This window comes from Diadema antillarum, unplaced genomic scaffold (genome assembly GCF_040938485.1).
Source record: "Diadema antillarum isolate AM-2024a unplaced genomic scaffold, OU_Dant_1.0 scf00000001, whole genome shotgun sequence".
Taxonomy (NCBI): Eukaryota; Metazoa; Echinodermata; class Echinoidea; order Diadematoida; family Diadematidae; genus Diadema; species Diadema antillarum.
The window spans coordinates 2,005,024-2,020,959 of NW_027270890.1; the positions used below are offsets into that span (position 1 = coordinate 2,005,024).

Here is a 15,936-nt window from a genome sequence, read left to right on the forward strand (position 1 = left end):
ATGGCAGAAGATCAAGGAAAGATCTTGCGGATTTAACTACTTCCTCAGTTTTTTGACCAAAGCTTATGAAATGTATCACACACCTTGATCTTGGTGGGAAGATGTGGAAGACATATTTTTCGGACGTGTCGGAAGCTGCGTTGCCATGGTAACGGCATATAAATGGCAGAAGATCAAGGAAAGATCTTGCGGATTGAACTACTTCCTCTGTATTCGACTGAAGCTCATGAAATGTGGCACACACATTGGTCTTGGTGGGAAGATGTGCAAGACATATTTTTTGGACGTGTCGGAAGCTGCGTTGCCATGGTAACGGCATACTAATGGCGGAAGATCAAGGAAAGATCTTGTGGATTGAACTACTTCCTCAGTTTTTGACAAAAGCTTATGAAATGTGGCACACACAATAGTCTTGGTGGGAAGATGTGCAAGACATATTTTTCGGACGTGTCGGAAGCTGCGTTGCCATGGTAACGGCATTTAAATGGCAGAAGATCAAGGAAAGATCATTCCTTGGGTAAGACTGTCGTCACGGGGCGGGGGTATTAATCACCTTCAGTGATATTTCTAGTTTTCATTAGGTCATTGTGGAAAGGCCCTCAGAAAAAAAAAAGATTGTATTTTGCAAAAATGTGGACCTTCTAAATTTTTTTTTTTTTTTGGGGGGGGGGTCGTAAAGGACCCTCACGACCCCCCCCCCCTTGCATACACCCATGCTAATTAAAAGCCATTTTGATCATGGAAAACAAGAATCTGCAGGTACTGTATCTTGTACAATGTGTATTTATGGCTGGCTGGGCTGTTGCAGCACAAATCACACAGTGCCACAAAAAATTACACTCTCCATAAATCCATTGTGTTCATTTTCACTCCATCGAGTGACCCTGCGCTCTCAGGGTCACAGTAGCACCCAGATGTCCATATCTCATTTGCATGCAATTTGCTCATAGTTCACCCTCGTTTATGAAGGTTAGATATGTTTACACTAAATAAAGTCGCACCTACGAACGACTTTATGAAACTCAACTGACAAGTTGCACGTAAAGCCAAATGCGACTTTGGCAAGTTACGCATGACCGCCTGCAGTTATGCAACATCTTCATAAAGGGTGAACAGGATACACTAAGAACTCATTTTTTGTTAAGTGCAGTAATTGTGATATTGTGTTTGAAAGTTTGTATTGTTTGTTTGCAATATGTTTGATTGATGGATGATGACGATGACAGTAATGATAATGATGATTATGACATGAATTTGCTATGCTTTAAAATCCCTGGTCAGATGGAAAGGACAAACGAGGCTCTTGACTGGATAATTGCTGCCTTGCTGGACAGCAGCTCAAAAGGGGTGAAGGCCACACCACCTAAGCTGAAAGAGATCAGAGCTAAACCAGGTGAGGAGATGACTCTTAACCCTAACTAGGCCGGGCTATTTAGGTAGTTGATAGAGCCAGGGAGGGGCCTCCGTCAACCGCGCGATCGCGACGAAAATTGGCACACACATTGCCTATGATGTAATCTAAAATACCATGAAGTTAATTTTTCAAAAAATTATCATTTATGCTAAATTATGCTAATTTATGCATAATGATGCATGAAATCAGACTATTTGGTATAAATCACAAAATAAAGCTCAAAACAGGCACATTTTTTCTGTAAATATTCTTGTTAATGTCCTTAGCAAATGTAATTAAAAAAATTGTGATATCAGAAAAAATTCTTAAGTATTTTATTGTTTTTTTGAATTTCTTATGTATTTCTCTGTTTTTTCGACTTTATGTTTTTCATTGTTTTTTCGATGAAATTTGTCTGTGACATCGCTCCGAACAAGAAAATATGTTATTCATTGATTTTAATCAATAAAACACCAAAATAATCATGCTTTTATGAAATTTGCCTGTAAGCACAGTTTGCATTGAAATTGTACACGAATTGACGTTTCTGAGCAATTTTTGGTCTGACAAGCATGTACATATTTATGCGAAACTTTGAAACCGCGTGCCCGGGCATCGCAAATTTGGTGTCAAAAGATGCGGGAGACTCGAAAGAAAAAAGTCATGAAACGTTGCGGCGATAGCTTTTTGCGATTGCAATACATCGCACAGAACGTTGAAGGGGGCCTCGGAGGCCCCCCCCCCCCGGCCTAGTTAGGGTTAAACTCTATGACGCCTTTGTACATACGCAGAACAGATTGCCTTAAAGGCTATCTTTTGGTGGCCCAATTGAGCATGTTAAGTTCATTATGAATTATGTTTCTTATTAATTTGGGCCACCAAAATTTCAGTTTTAAAGATTTTAGTGGCCCATATGGGCCACCAGAGAAAAGAATTAATGTACAGCCCTGACATATGCAGATATATTGTATACTGTAAAAGTGGAAATTGTTGCTCAACCAGAAACTAGTGCAAAAATAAAAGCACTTAGATATTTTTGCTTACTACATGTAGGCCTACCACAGATTAATGTCTGGATTCTGCAGAACCTTACCTGGCTAACCAGGAGAAATAACTTGTGTGAAAATATCCACTATTACAGTAGATATATTAACACCATGAACTCACTTTGCTTTTAAGGGGACAAACATGGGAATTGTATGTGTGTGTGTGTGGTTAAATCCTCATTGGCATAATATGTAATTCAGCATTTTGGAATATATGAATCAATACATATGGATTGGAAATATTTTGTGGAATTTCAGGTTATTATACCCCAACCCACACATACATGTAGTGTGTATGGGGGCATATCGGAATCACTCTGAGGGCGGGTGGCCGTGCAGTCGGGGGCGGTCGGGCGGTCCCTAAATATGACCCCAAATTTGGCATGTGGTGCATGCAGAACACATCTTCTGTCAATGTTGAACAATGTGTTGCCATGGTAACAGCATTTTTTCACTAAAAGGAATATAAAAATATTGTGGATTCAGCTAACTCCCTTCAGTCTTTGAGCATATAATATGGCTTGAAATTGGGTCTAGGAACAGTACCCCCTGGAAAACCACCCCCCGGATAACTACCACCCGGATTATTGCCCCCCAGGAAAATTCCCCGCTAGGGCAACTACCCCCCGGACAACTACCCTCCAAGGGCAATTACCCTCCAGGGTAATTACCCCCTAGGACAACTATCCCCCCGGACAACTACCCTCCTAGGGCAATAACCCCCCAGGGCAATTCCCCCTTAGGAAAACTACCCCCTGGATAACTACCCCTCGGATAACTACCCCTGGATAACTACCCCCTCGGATAACTACCCCCTGGATAACTACCCCCCGGAGAACTACCCCCTGGGTAACTACCCCCTGGAGAACTACCCTCTGGATAACTACCCGCCGGAGAACTACCCCCTGGGTAACTACCCCCCCCCCCCCCCCCCCGGATAACTACCCCCCCCCCCCCCCCCCCATATAATTACCCCCGGATAATTACTCCCCGGATAATTACCCTCCGGATAACTACCCCCCAGATAATTACCACCAGGATAATTATCCCCAGGTTAACTACCTCCTCCTCCGATAACTAGACCCCAGATAACTTCCACCCGATAACTACCCCCTCCGATAACTTCCCATGGATGATTACCCCAGATAAGTAGGCCTACAACTCCCCCTCCCCTATATAACTATCAAAAGGAAAATTGCCCCCAGGACAGTGCACCACGTCAATTACCCCCCGGATAACTACCTCTCGGGGTCATTGCCCCCCAACTCTTACTTTTAATATAAAGAATATTATTACTACAGGAAACGAAGTACTTTGTATCATTTGCCAGGAATCACAGAGATGCCATACTGATACTTCATCTTATAAAAACAACGATTTGTATCGTTTGCATTTAGGACGATTTATGTACAAGCTTAATTTCTCCCTTCTGTATTTTGACTCTATGTTCATCAAAAACGAAAATGTCCCTGCATATCCTTCCCGGTAATCCAGTAAATGTCAATGCCTTTAACCAAAACTATTTTCGCTAAATCTGTATTTTCTCTTACTGTTCCGAAATTTCGGATTTCTCTTGATAGTAGTATAAAAGAAGTTTTAAGTTTGAATGCCTTTACCATTGAACTAAAGACATTTTGAAGAAATGTTACACTTCACTTTTTGCAATATTTTTTTTAACCACAATCGTCTATCGTTTACCACAACTCCATGTAACACTTCTTTATTTTGAGGAGCTTATATCTCATGCCTCACGTGCCCTGGTTTTGACCCATCATCTTCCTCTTCCCTCTCGCTTTTCTCTGTCCATGTACCGTGAAGGTAGTCTATTCCTGTCATTCATTACTCACCTTTCCTCTTTCTCTCATTACAAGGGATTTATCTCGTTTGTGTTCATGTGCAGTGCACTCCTGTTATGACGAAATGCTCAGGACCGGCAGTTTTTGGTTTTTTTTCGTTTTAACGAAATTTCGTTATAACCGAACAAATATGATATGCAATGCATAACGAAAAGAAGGAAACCGCACATAAAAAAAAATAATTGTTGAATCATCATCATACGCTGGAAAGCTATGTGAAATGGGAGAGTACCTTTTTAATTTCGTTTAAATATTACATTTTTCAAAGAGCATAAAGTTGTTTATGGTGTCACACATGTGTCGAAAATGACGGTGTATAGGATTTGGTTACAATTCGCTATTCTAAAGGTTCTTTTCTTACTTAAGTACATTATTTTACTCCGAAGGCTCCTTATTCCGAAGTCTCGCCATTCCCGGGATTCCGATGGTTTATCTGAAGGTTCGCATTTCCGAAAAATCATTATTCCGAAAGTTCATGATTCAGATTGAAATAATACATTGTTCATTTTCCGAAGGTTCGTTGATCTGAAAATGAAATGAGGTTCGTCATTCTGAAGGTTAATTATAAATCAAAAAAAAAAAATTAGAAAGGTTCACTATTCAAAAAGTCCATTGTTCCGAAAGCTTTTTCATCCGAAAATGAAATAAGGTTCGTTATTCCAAAGAAAGTTTGTTAATGAAAAAAAAAAAGAATGAGAAAGGTTAGTTATTTCGAAGATTTCTTTATCTTTAGACAATTGCAATTCTTAAGTTTTGTTAGTCTACTCACCTTTTTCCACCATGGATTAATGATTCTTTTTGTAATGTTCCGATTAACGAACGTTTTGAATTTCTATTATTTTCGGACTAATGAACCGTATAAGAATAAGAACCATATTTTATTATCGGATTAACGAACCTTTGGAATAACACCAAAATGTGCTTAATATTTCATTTCCGAAGTATTGCGGACATTTAGTTGTATCAGAATCTGTGTTTTGTATTAAAGGACTTCGGAACAATGAAGCAAACCTTATCTGAATTCAGATTATTGTATTACAATAACGCAAGTTTCCCTCGGAAACTGTGCGTGATCCGATATGGAGTGAACATACAATGATGTGAAGCGTTCGCTCATGCATGCAGAGACGCTATAAAAATGCTTGTTCTGCTACGCATTTTTGAATGCGATCCGCATTTCGTTGTAACGGAGCACATTTCTTTTGTTTTTCTTTGTCAGTGGCGCTCAGAAAAGACTTCATGATAACGAAAATTTTGTTATAACCGTCTTCGTTATAAGCGAATTTTGTACCATAGACTTTAATGGCGATAATTTTGGGACCAGAAGTTTTGCGAAAAATTTTAACGAAATTTCGTTATAACCGTGTTCGTTGTAACGGGAGTACACTATATCTTTATTTGTGTACTTCGTCTCTGTCTCAATTTGCTTTCTTTACATTGTTTCATCAATTTTGTAACTGTTTTACTATTATACCGTTAACGCTCATTTCAGAATTGCCCTACTGCATCATTGGGCATTAACAACTAGTATATCAAGGATGCGGGAAGAGATTGTCACATCCTTGGTATATGATCACCGCAGAGCATTACCTCCCTTGACAATTACTCTTTATTAGAATTAGGCTCCAAACAATCACCCCTCTTGCAATAACTCCCCCCCCCCCCCCCAGAAAATTACGTCTCTCATTGTCATTTTCGAACAACGTTTGCTATTTGAATTGAAAAAAACAGCAACAACAACAACATTTTTCATATCGTGCAGGCGTCTGGTTTTGGTCGAGACCTAACTTCAGATTTTTAACATCTTTTGGGTGAGATAATTAGAAACCCCTTACGAAATATTAAAGAGCATGTTAGTCCAAGAAGGATTCAAGTTTTTGTGAAAAAGAAAATACATGTAGTCTTAAAATGGCCGGGATAAAACAGAGCAGCCCTAATGTAAAAAGGATTCTGTCAACTACAACTCTATAGATCTGTTCAAAAAGAGGGTGCAGGACAAAAGACTTCGTTAACAACTAGAGGTGTTTTGTAAAAAAAAAGAAAAAAGAAAAGAAAAAGAAATACCGTTAAACTCGTGATATTTTACTCTTTCTAATCAGACTAGCGTATATTTGAACTGGATTTCTCCTTAAAGTGTCGAGAACATTTAATTTGGAAACTAGCATAATTCTACTTGTATGTAAAATAAGCTGTAATTTTACTCAAACGACAGATTAGGGCACCGTTTGATAAAAGTTGCCAGTTATGACATCTTGTTAGTCTCTAATAATTTCAATAAAACCATGGGTTCTGCTTGATTAATAAGCTCCAGTCACTGACTTGTTACCATGGACCTGCTTTGATCGACCTACAACGATTGGTAATTGTGTGGAACTGACAGCTTGTCAGGACTGATAACTTTAATAAAACCGTGCCTGGATCCTATCAGAAACTATGGCTTTATATCGAAGGGTCCCTCGCTAATGTTAAGGGAATATGAATTACAGTGAAATCAACTCTCCTTTTCTTATGTTTATCGTCTAATGTGTTATAATGGTAGAAAATGACAAGCCAAAAGAGTAAATGATGACAGTGTAAGAGAAAGGTGCATTAATGTAGGGCCTACATGAGCTTAGTCTTCTGATATGGTGTATGAACTAATGGAAAAATTACAACGGGTGTATGGTAACTTTCAGGGGGGGGGGGGAGGAGGGTTGTCCAGAGGGTAAGTATCAGGAGGGGGCGGGGGGTTCGGGGTATGGTTATGGGGGGGTATCTCGGGGTGGTAATCCGGGTGGTAGGTACATGTATCCTGGGGTAGTTATCCGGGGGGGTAGTTATCCGGGGGGTAGTTATCCGGGGGGGTAGTTATCCGGGTGGTAGTTATCATGGGGGTAGTTATCCGGGGGTAGTTACCCAGGGGGTAGTTCTCCGGGGGGTAGTTATCCAGGGGGTAGTTATCCGGGGGGTAGTCATCCAGGGGGTAGTTACCCAGGGGGTAGATGTCCTAGGGGTAATTGCCCTTGGGGGTAGTTGCCCTAGGAGGGTAGATGACCAGGTGGTAGTTGTCCTAGGGGGTAATGGCCCTGGAGGGTGATTGCCCTAGGAGGGTAGTTGTCCGGGGGGTAGTTGCCCTAGGGGGGAATAGACCTGGGGGGTAATTATCCAGGTGGTAGTTATCCGGAGGGTAGTTGCCCAGGGGGTAAGTGCCCGGATACGCTTGAAATTTAGCACATATGTTACCGCTATGGTACGTAGATGTGTAAACTTAATCTTTCGTCATTGTTGAACAATGCATTGCCATGGTAACAGCATATTCTGAATTAAAATCATACAAAAATACTGTGGATTCAGTTATCTCCCTCTGTCTTTGAGCATTTGGCTTGAAATTTGGCACATGTGACTGCTATAGTACATAGATGTGCAAACTATATCTTTTGTCATTGTTGAGCAATGCATTGCCATGATGGTAACAGCATATTTTGAATGAAAACTCATATAAAAATACTGTGGATAAAGCTTACTCCCTGAGTTTTTGAGCATTTGGCTTGAAATTTTGCACATGTGATCGCTATAGTACATACATGTGCAAATTTATTCTGTCATTGTTGAACAATGTGTTGCCATGGCAACGGCATATTTCGATTGAAATTCGTACACAAATACTGTGGATTAGCTCCCTCAGTCTGAGCAATTGGCTTGAAATTTGGCACATATGACCGCTATAGTACGAAGATGTGCAAACTTTATCTTTCGTCATTCTTGAACAATGTGTTGCCATGGTAACAGTATATTCTGAATGAAAATCATGTGGCAATGCGAATTCAGCTAACTCCCTTAGCTTTTGAGCATTTGACTTAAAATTTGGCACATGTGATGGCTATGATAAATAGTTGTGCAGACTTCAGTTTTTGTTAATGTCAAACATTGTGTTGCCATGGTAACAAAAATATTTTAATGAAAATCATAGAAATTGCCGATTTACTTATCTTACTCAGGTTTTGAGCACTTGACTTGAGATGTGGCCCATATGACTATGAGTGAGCAAAATGTTGAACAGTACATTGCCGTGGTTTCTATTTTTTTCAATAAAAAGCATACAAAGAAATTGCTGGTTGAGCTAACTCCCTCAGTGTTAGGTGGGTTCTAGTTCTGATCAAGGTTCGTTAAATAATGATAATAATGATCAAGTAATTATAAATTCTTTGATTAATTCTGAAGGTTTGTTAATCTAAAAATTACCCAAAAAATGTTTGTTAAAGAGGGATTGCAAGTACAATGAAATTTCAAACTGTTTCAATTTTTCGAAAGATAAACTCTCACCCTCTAATATAAAACATTCGTCTTCTACTATTTATATGTGATTAAATGAAGAAATAATATGACAAACATAGCAGTTTAAAAGAGTGCTTCCTCACCAAAATCGGAAAACGGCTTCCAATCTAACTTATGATAATGATATGCAGAGATGAGCTTGCATGCATCAACCGATCGACCTAAATGTGTATACACTACCCATGCGAAATAACACATGAAAGATGTTACTGGGAGAATTATTGTATCCCCCGGCATGAATGCCGGAGGATACTTTTGATTCAGCAGCGTTATTCCGCCGCCGCCGCATCACATTCTTGTGTGCACTCTAGGCGACCACAAACCTTGACAAATTTTTTTGAAATTTTGTATGGAGGTTCATATTGGTAATATCTCCACACCTGTAACTTTGGGTCATGCTGCCCTCAGTGTTACATCTTTTATAGGGTAAAATGCCATGGATATTTTTGTGCATAGTTTGTGTGCACTCTAGAGATCACATTTGTTAACAGATTTTGTTCAAATTTGGTATGGAGGTTTATCATGATGTAATCTGCAAGCCTATAGATTTTGGATGTACTGCCCCCAGTGTTCTGTCTTTTATAGGGTCAAAGGTCATATTGTTTATGGATGGTTTGTGTGCTCCATAGGCTACATTTTGACGGATTTTGTTCAAATTTGGTATGAAGGTCTACCATGATATGAGCTACAAGTCAAAAGATTTTGGATGTGCCGCCCCCATTGTTCCATCTTTTATAGGGTCAAAGGTCATATTGTTGATTGATAGTTTGTGTGCACTCTATAGGCTACATTTGTTAACAGATTTTGTTCAAATTTGGTATGGAGGTTTATCATGATGTAATCTGCAAGCCTATAGATTTTGGATGTACTGCCCCCAGTGTTCTGTCTTTTATAGGGTCAAAGGTCATATTGTTTATGGATGGTTTGTGTGCTCCATAGGCTACATTTTGACGGATTTTGTTCAAATTTGGTATGAAGGTCTACCATGATATGAGCTACAAGTCAAAAGATTTTGGATGTGCCGCCCCCATTGTTCCATCTTTTATAGGGTCAAAGGTCATATTGTTGATTGATAGTTTGTGTGCACTCTATAGGCTACATTTGTTAACAGATTTTGTTCAAATTTGGTATGGAGGTTTATCATGATGTAATCTACAGGCCTACAGATTTTGGATATGCCGCCCCCCAGTGTTCCATCTTTTATAGGGTCAAAGGTCATATTGTTGATGGATAGTTTGTGTGCAGTCCATAGGCTACATTTCTTGGCAAATTTTGTTCAGATTCACACCTCAACCTTCACCATCCTGATGAATATTCTCTTGCTTTCATTAAAGCCTTGCCCGCTTTGGACTACTTAACATAACAGTGTCGGAGTTTTTTAATTTGCCTATTTGTTCCATGTTTATCATGCATTGCCAGCAACCAGGTGGTAATGTCGCTGCCTGGAAAGCAGTAGATGACAGGTTCAAGTCCCGTGGTTCCTATTTTTGTCGAGCCCACCGGAGGTGCGGGGAGACAAAGGGGATCGCCCGCGACGTCTGTCCGTCCGTCGTCCGTCCGTAACGCTACAAAAACTTGAATTACTCTCTACCAAGGACTTCGATTTCAATCAAACTTTGAGGGAAGAGTGGATATACAAAGTTACATATTTTACCAAACAAGAAGGTCACCTCAAGGTCAAAGGTCACAGGCAGGGGGTCAATGAACTTTATGGCCCAATGTTGAGTTTTTGCGCCACGTTTCGATTCTGGCTCGTAACTTTTTATGTATATGTCCGTTTGTGACCAAACTTGGATGGTACATGTCCCTTGGGGGTGAAGGTCACCGGAAGGTCAAAGGTCACAGACAGGGGTCAACAAACTTTTAGGGCCCATGTTAAGTTTTTATGGCACGTTTTGATTATGGCTCATTACTTTTGATCCCTATGTTCATTTGTGACCAAACTTGGATGGTAGGTGTCTCTTGGGGAGTTGAAGTTCATCACAAGGTCAAAGGTCACAGACAGGGGTCAAACTTTTAGAGCCCAATGTAAAGTTTTTACGGCGCGTTGCGATTATGGCTCCTAACTTTTGATGTATATGTCCATTTGTGACCAAACTCGGATGGTAGATGTCCCTTGGGGAATTGAAGGTCACCATAAGGTCAAATGTCAAGGGGGGTCACACATTGGGGAGACACATTTTGGCACTTGCCTTGTTCTGACATGTTTGTTAAATTATAGATCAGTAGTTGCAATCCTACAAATTTCATTGATTTCACGGTTATAACGAAATTTCGGTTACAACGAAAGAAAAATTCGGGTCGCAAAATTAAGAATGAAATCGTCTCTATGTTTTTTATTGGTTATTTGTTCGGTTATAACGAAATTTCAATATAACGAAAGAAATATGCCGGTCCCGGGGACTTTGTTATAACGGGAGTCCACTGTACTTTGCATTGTACCGGTGCAATGGAGCCCAACTCACATGTACTTGCTTGCAAAATAACATGTGCCATAAGCCACTGAAGAAACCCCCTTTTTCTAAAGCTAATCAAGACAAAAAAACCTGTTTTAGTCATTTGGAAATTTTACAAGTATGAAGTCCTATGTATTTTGATGCATAGTGTGAATTTTCACAAGTAATGATACAAATAAACATATTGTTGCTAAGGAGTTTATGCATGCAAAATTTCCACCCCGGAAAGTGGATAATCTTGAAACAAAAGAGAAACGGCCAGCAAAGTTTGGAAGCGATTTTCTCGGTAATTTGATGTCACATACAGTTCTGTAATTTCCATGTTTGCCACATTCAATCTGAAATATCTCTCGATGTAGAGCTTGTCTTGCAGTGAATTATACATCAAATCAAAGCTTAGAGAGTGAACTAAAATATCTTGTTATGTGAAAATTTGAAGAATCCGACTTGTGGCTGCTTTCAATGTGTCAGGTCACATATGGTTAAACCCTTATGCATATTTGTAATTCATCAGTTTGGATTGTACAAATTGGGTCATTGTTATGGATTGGGGAGATATATTTTGTGGAATTTTAGGTTATACAAATAGATGGAATTGTGTAAACAATTTGATTATTTTAATGAAATGTGTAATCTTTTATCTCGGGACAGAAAAAAAAATGCCCACCAAAGGAAAAATATTATATATTGTATTTTGGATCAAAAATGTATCCTGTAGTGATTGGTTGAAAGAGCTTCATATGATTATAGGTATTACCAGCTATGTCAGAATGTTGGCATGCTTGACACTCCATGGTCTACAATTTGCCAAATGACATCACTTTTTATGATAACATTTTCCACTTAGTATCATGCTATTTGTGAAATGATGTCACATGGCAATTGTGACGTCACAAAACAATTCTGACATCATGCACTGTGTCACATAGTGACCTAGCACCTTGTCACTCTGTGGTTTTATTTGTTTTTAGACCTGCTAGTTCATCTACAAATAGCAATAATAACTACCGTTATCGCTACACAGCCACACTAAAACTTTAATAATAATAGGCCCATGATGTAAACGCGATTGAATTCACGTGCACACAAATCAATGTTTGACTGACCGTTTGACACCACTTTGTTTATTTGCTCATGTGTAAATTCTACAACAGGGTAATGATGCCTTGTGAAGGAGCTTGGCATTAAGTCTATGCAATCACATAAAAATTATCATTAGTGTGAGCACTCAACTTAGATACTGTAGTCGACGTCTGCGTTGGCTATACCAATACACGCAGCCTCTAAATACCACACGTCCAATACAGCACTGTCTGTGTTCGCAAGATGTCCCCACAAAACGTCTCGACATCGTCCGTCCTTCCCCAGCCGGATCCAGATCGTTGACCTCCACTGCTAAACCCTCAGCACAGCACGACGAGCGTCACGATCATTGTCTTCGATGAGAGCTCACCGACCTCCACTGGTAAACCGTTAGCACAACGAGCGTCACGGTCATTGTCCATGATGAGAGCTGACTTGCCTATCGTGGTCGTCCATGCCTCCTGCTTATCCTCTCTCCTCTGTTGTATCTCATTCCCCGCACGTCTACCTTACCAATCTCCCGACTATAAAATGCATAACCTCCCATACCGAATGTACGACACTACAGTACCTCCTATACAGACCGCGGCGCACGGAATGTGGTCGCGTGTCAGCTGTTTACCTATGGTCTACTGATTTGCATACGATAAACAAACAATTACGCAAATTTTCAAACCCACCATATCTTGGCTATTATACTTCCATTGATCTAAGCTTACACTGTTCTCTGTAATAAAAAGAAAACAACTATCGTGATCTATCAATACATGCTTGGAAACCTAAGGAAATACATGTTTCATCCTGACACACTGCTTCATACATCACTCTTTGAAATATAACAATTTCTAACAAAACAACTGTGACGGTACAAAGCAATTCATGCATCGCGCAATGCTTTTTACCGTCAGTGTAGGGTCCCTCCACAATGTCGCATCCACTATACGACTTCTTGCCTCACATTTTCCCCATTTTTTGTTTAAATTTTTGATCCAAAATATAAACCAAAAAATTCTGCCTAATTTTGAGTTTCTGGAACCGTTAAAACTGTAGAACTCGGTGCTTTGAAAAGTACTCTTCACTTCATGGCTGTGCCCCTCAGTGAATAGTAATATTTTGGGGTCACCTCTGCCGGTAGTATTAACCAGAAACTCTCAAGGCAAAATATATTTGTATATTATTGTTGAATTGATGAAACAGAAAAAAAGAAGCTAGCAATTAAGGCTGGGAAGTTGCATTTACATTTACAGAAATGGGAAACTCTATATAATCTGGTAAAATGGAATTTTTTTTCTTTTTTAGTGGAGTCACGGCCAATTGCACTCCTGGCAATTAAAGGATGCATTTTTCCATAAATGACATGGAAATAACTAGTGTGTTTTAGCTACACTACCAGATTTTGTTTTTTTGCTTAGGTATTATCTTAATTTCCATGTATATTCCATGAAAAGTGCATGGCTATCTCTCTCTGTCTCTCATTCTCAATTTCTTCCCCTCTTGTTCTCTACATTTTCCTTTGCATTCAGGGTTGGCTAGCTGATATTCATAATCTTTACACTTTTGGTGGTGTAGGCTAATGTTTGGGTAGAAGCATTAATGTCAATTTGTTATAAAGTGTAATTGTGATTGTGTATGTGTGGGTGTGTGTTTTGTGTGTGTGCCTGTGTGGTGTGTAAATGGTGTGTGTGTGTGTAGGGAATGGGACAAATGAATGTAGTACAGGGCTATAGGAGAGGCAGCTGTACGGATCTGCTGACATGGCTGAGGGAGTGGATTGTTTGGTTTTTTTATACATGTTTCCATTCTGTTTTTTGTGTAATTGTTGTTGTTTCTTCAAGTTGATTGAATGATATGTTATTTGTTTATATTGTCAAGTTACAATTTCTACTTCTGTGGAAAAAAAATGTACCCAGGAAAGATATAATTCTCTTGTTATTTATGTCCAAACTGTATACCTTTGATACAGCAATACCAATTTATAATACTGTTCTTGTATTATTTAAATGGAAAGGAATTAAATAAATGCAGGGGGGGAATGTACAAGTGTATGTGAAGAGAGAGAGGTAAGCTGATACATACCAGGAAAAGTTTTTTCACTCTTTTTTTTTTTCTGTAGGTTCCTTGGACCTTGAAGTTGAGGTGCGCAAACATGAAGTGCCTATCTCTATTGAGGCTCTTGGAATAATGATTCATCAGAAATCCAGAGCCAGTCCTTATCCAGGAACAGCCATTCGCAGATTCCCTGTTCCAGATGACAAGGTGCCATGGGAGGTGGGTTTGTCATCCTGTGCTTTCCATATTCTGAATAACTGATTGTGGAAATCAATTCCCTTGAAAGTCATACATGCATATTTCATAAAGTCTTGAGCATAATTCAACTATAGTTCACTAAGAAGATTGATCTAACATATGTAGACCGATTCGACTTGACAAAACGCCCGCCATTCATTGCCATGTCCCGGGTGCACACGCGTATGCTAAATGCATGATATAATGTATATATTGCAACGGGTGCCATTGTACAATGTATATCATGCATTCTCATATGCATGCGTGCATGAGACACTGCAGTAATGGCGGATTTTGCTGCCAGGTCGGATCAGTGTATCCTATTGAAAGAAGAATTAATGATAATAATGATGATAATAATAATGATGCGATGGCACTTGGACGATGTGGACGTGCCCAATGATCAATGAGTGCAAACGCTCCAAAAAGCAGCATTGCTTGGGACGGCGCAAATCCTGAGAAAAGTACTAGAAGTCTATGGTTCCAGGATGGAACTTGACGTGATATTGATCTCCAAGAGATATCTTGTGAAGATAGAGACAATAATGACAATAAACCAGATTTGCATAGTGTGTTTATCACAAAAATTAGAGTAATGTGTCTATGCACATGAAAGGATGAAAAATAAAGAAACAGAGGAAAATAGATATGAGAGGGAAAGGAGACAAACAAGCTGAGTGAAAAAACCACAATATACAGGGCAAAGCCTAGTCCATTGACACGTGACAGAGATATGTAACCCGCTACAACAAAAGGATCCGAAAGTCGCGGGAGGTCGATTTTCTGAAAATGACATGACATTATTCCCTTACTCTTCCGCTTTAATTCCATGTGTAATATGATTCATAAAAGTATTCGGTTGCGGAGATATCAATGATTTTATGAGAGCATGTCAGATGGTCTTGGAAATCAAAATTTTAGGAAATCAGCGACGCAATCATGATCAAGGGGAGGTAAGACAGTTTTCACCTCTTGACAATAGAAGGCATGCTTTTAGCAACCTCTGCGATGTTCATTCAAGCTTAGCGCCAGCACAGTCTACGCACGACCAATCAGAAACCAGGATTCCACGCACTGACCAATAAGATCACTCCTTCATTGCTAGGGGTGGAGTCTCTGCGGCGCAAATTCCAAATCTTCAGACACGTTTCTGTTCTGTTGAAAGTCAGAAAATCATGGCCCAGAAAAATGCTTATTTCATGCCTTTCCTTTGATTATTTAAACTGATGTAGGTTATCATTCATCCAGTCGAAGTGTAACTCCAAAATTATTATAAATCACAAAACTGAATGAGAATTTACATCGTGTGACATGGAAGAATGGTCCTTATATGTGTGAAGTCGTGCAGGAATTTCACACACTGATGCGCTTCCTGTACGCGAAAAACTTCTCGGAATCTTTTGGATCGCCTGGTCCCAGGCGTGTGAAAGGTTGATCATTTAGCTTCAAAATTTCAACAGATGATAGAAGAAACATTGGACTACAAAGTTCTGTCAAATACA

At 39.5% G+C, this 15,936-nt stretch overlaps 1 protein-coding gene across 1 annotated transcript in view; it reads left to right on the forward strand.

Moving 5' to 3' along the window:
• The window catches only part of LOC139721313 (transient receptor potential cation channel subfamily M member-like 2), a 433,859-nt gene that overhangs the window by 312,574 nt on the left and 105,349 nt on the right, over nt 1-15,936 (forward strand). Inside the window, exons 27-28 of the mRNA XM_071632667.1 lie at nt 1,282-1,393; nt 14,262-14,416. Of these exons, the coding sequence (XP_071488768.1) occupies nt 1,282-1,393; nt 14,262-14,416 (267 nt within the window). The remainder of the gene's footprint in view (nt 1-1,281; nt 1,394-14,261; nt 14,417-15,936) is intronic.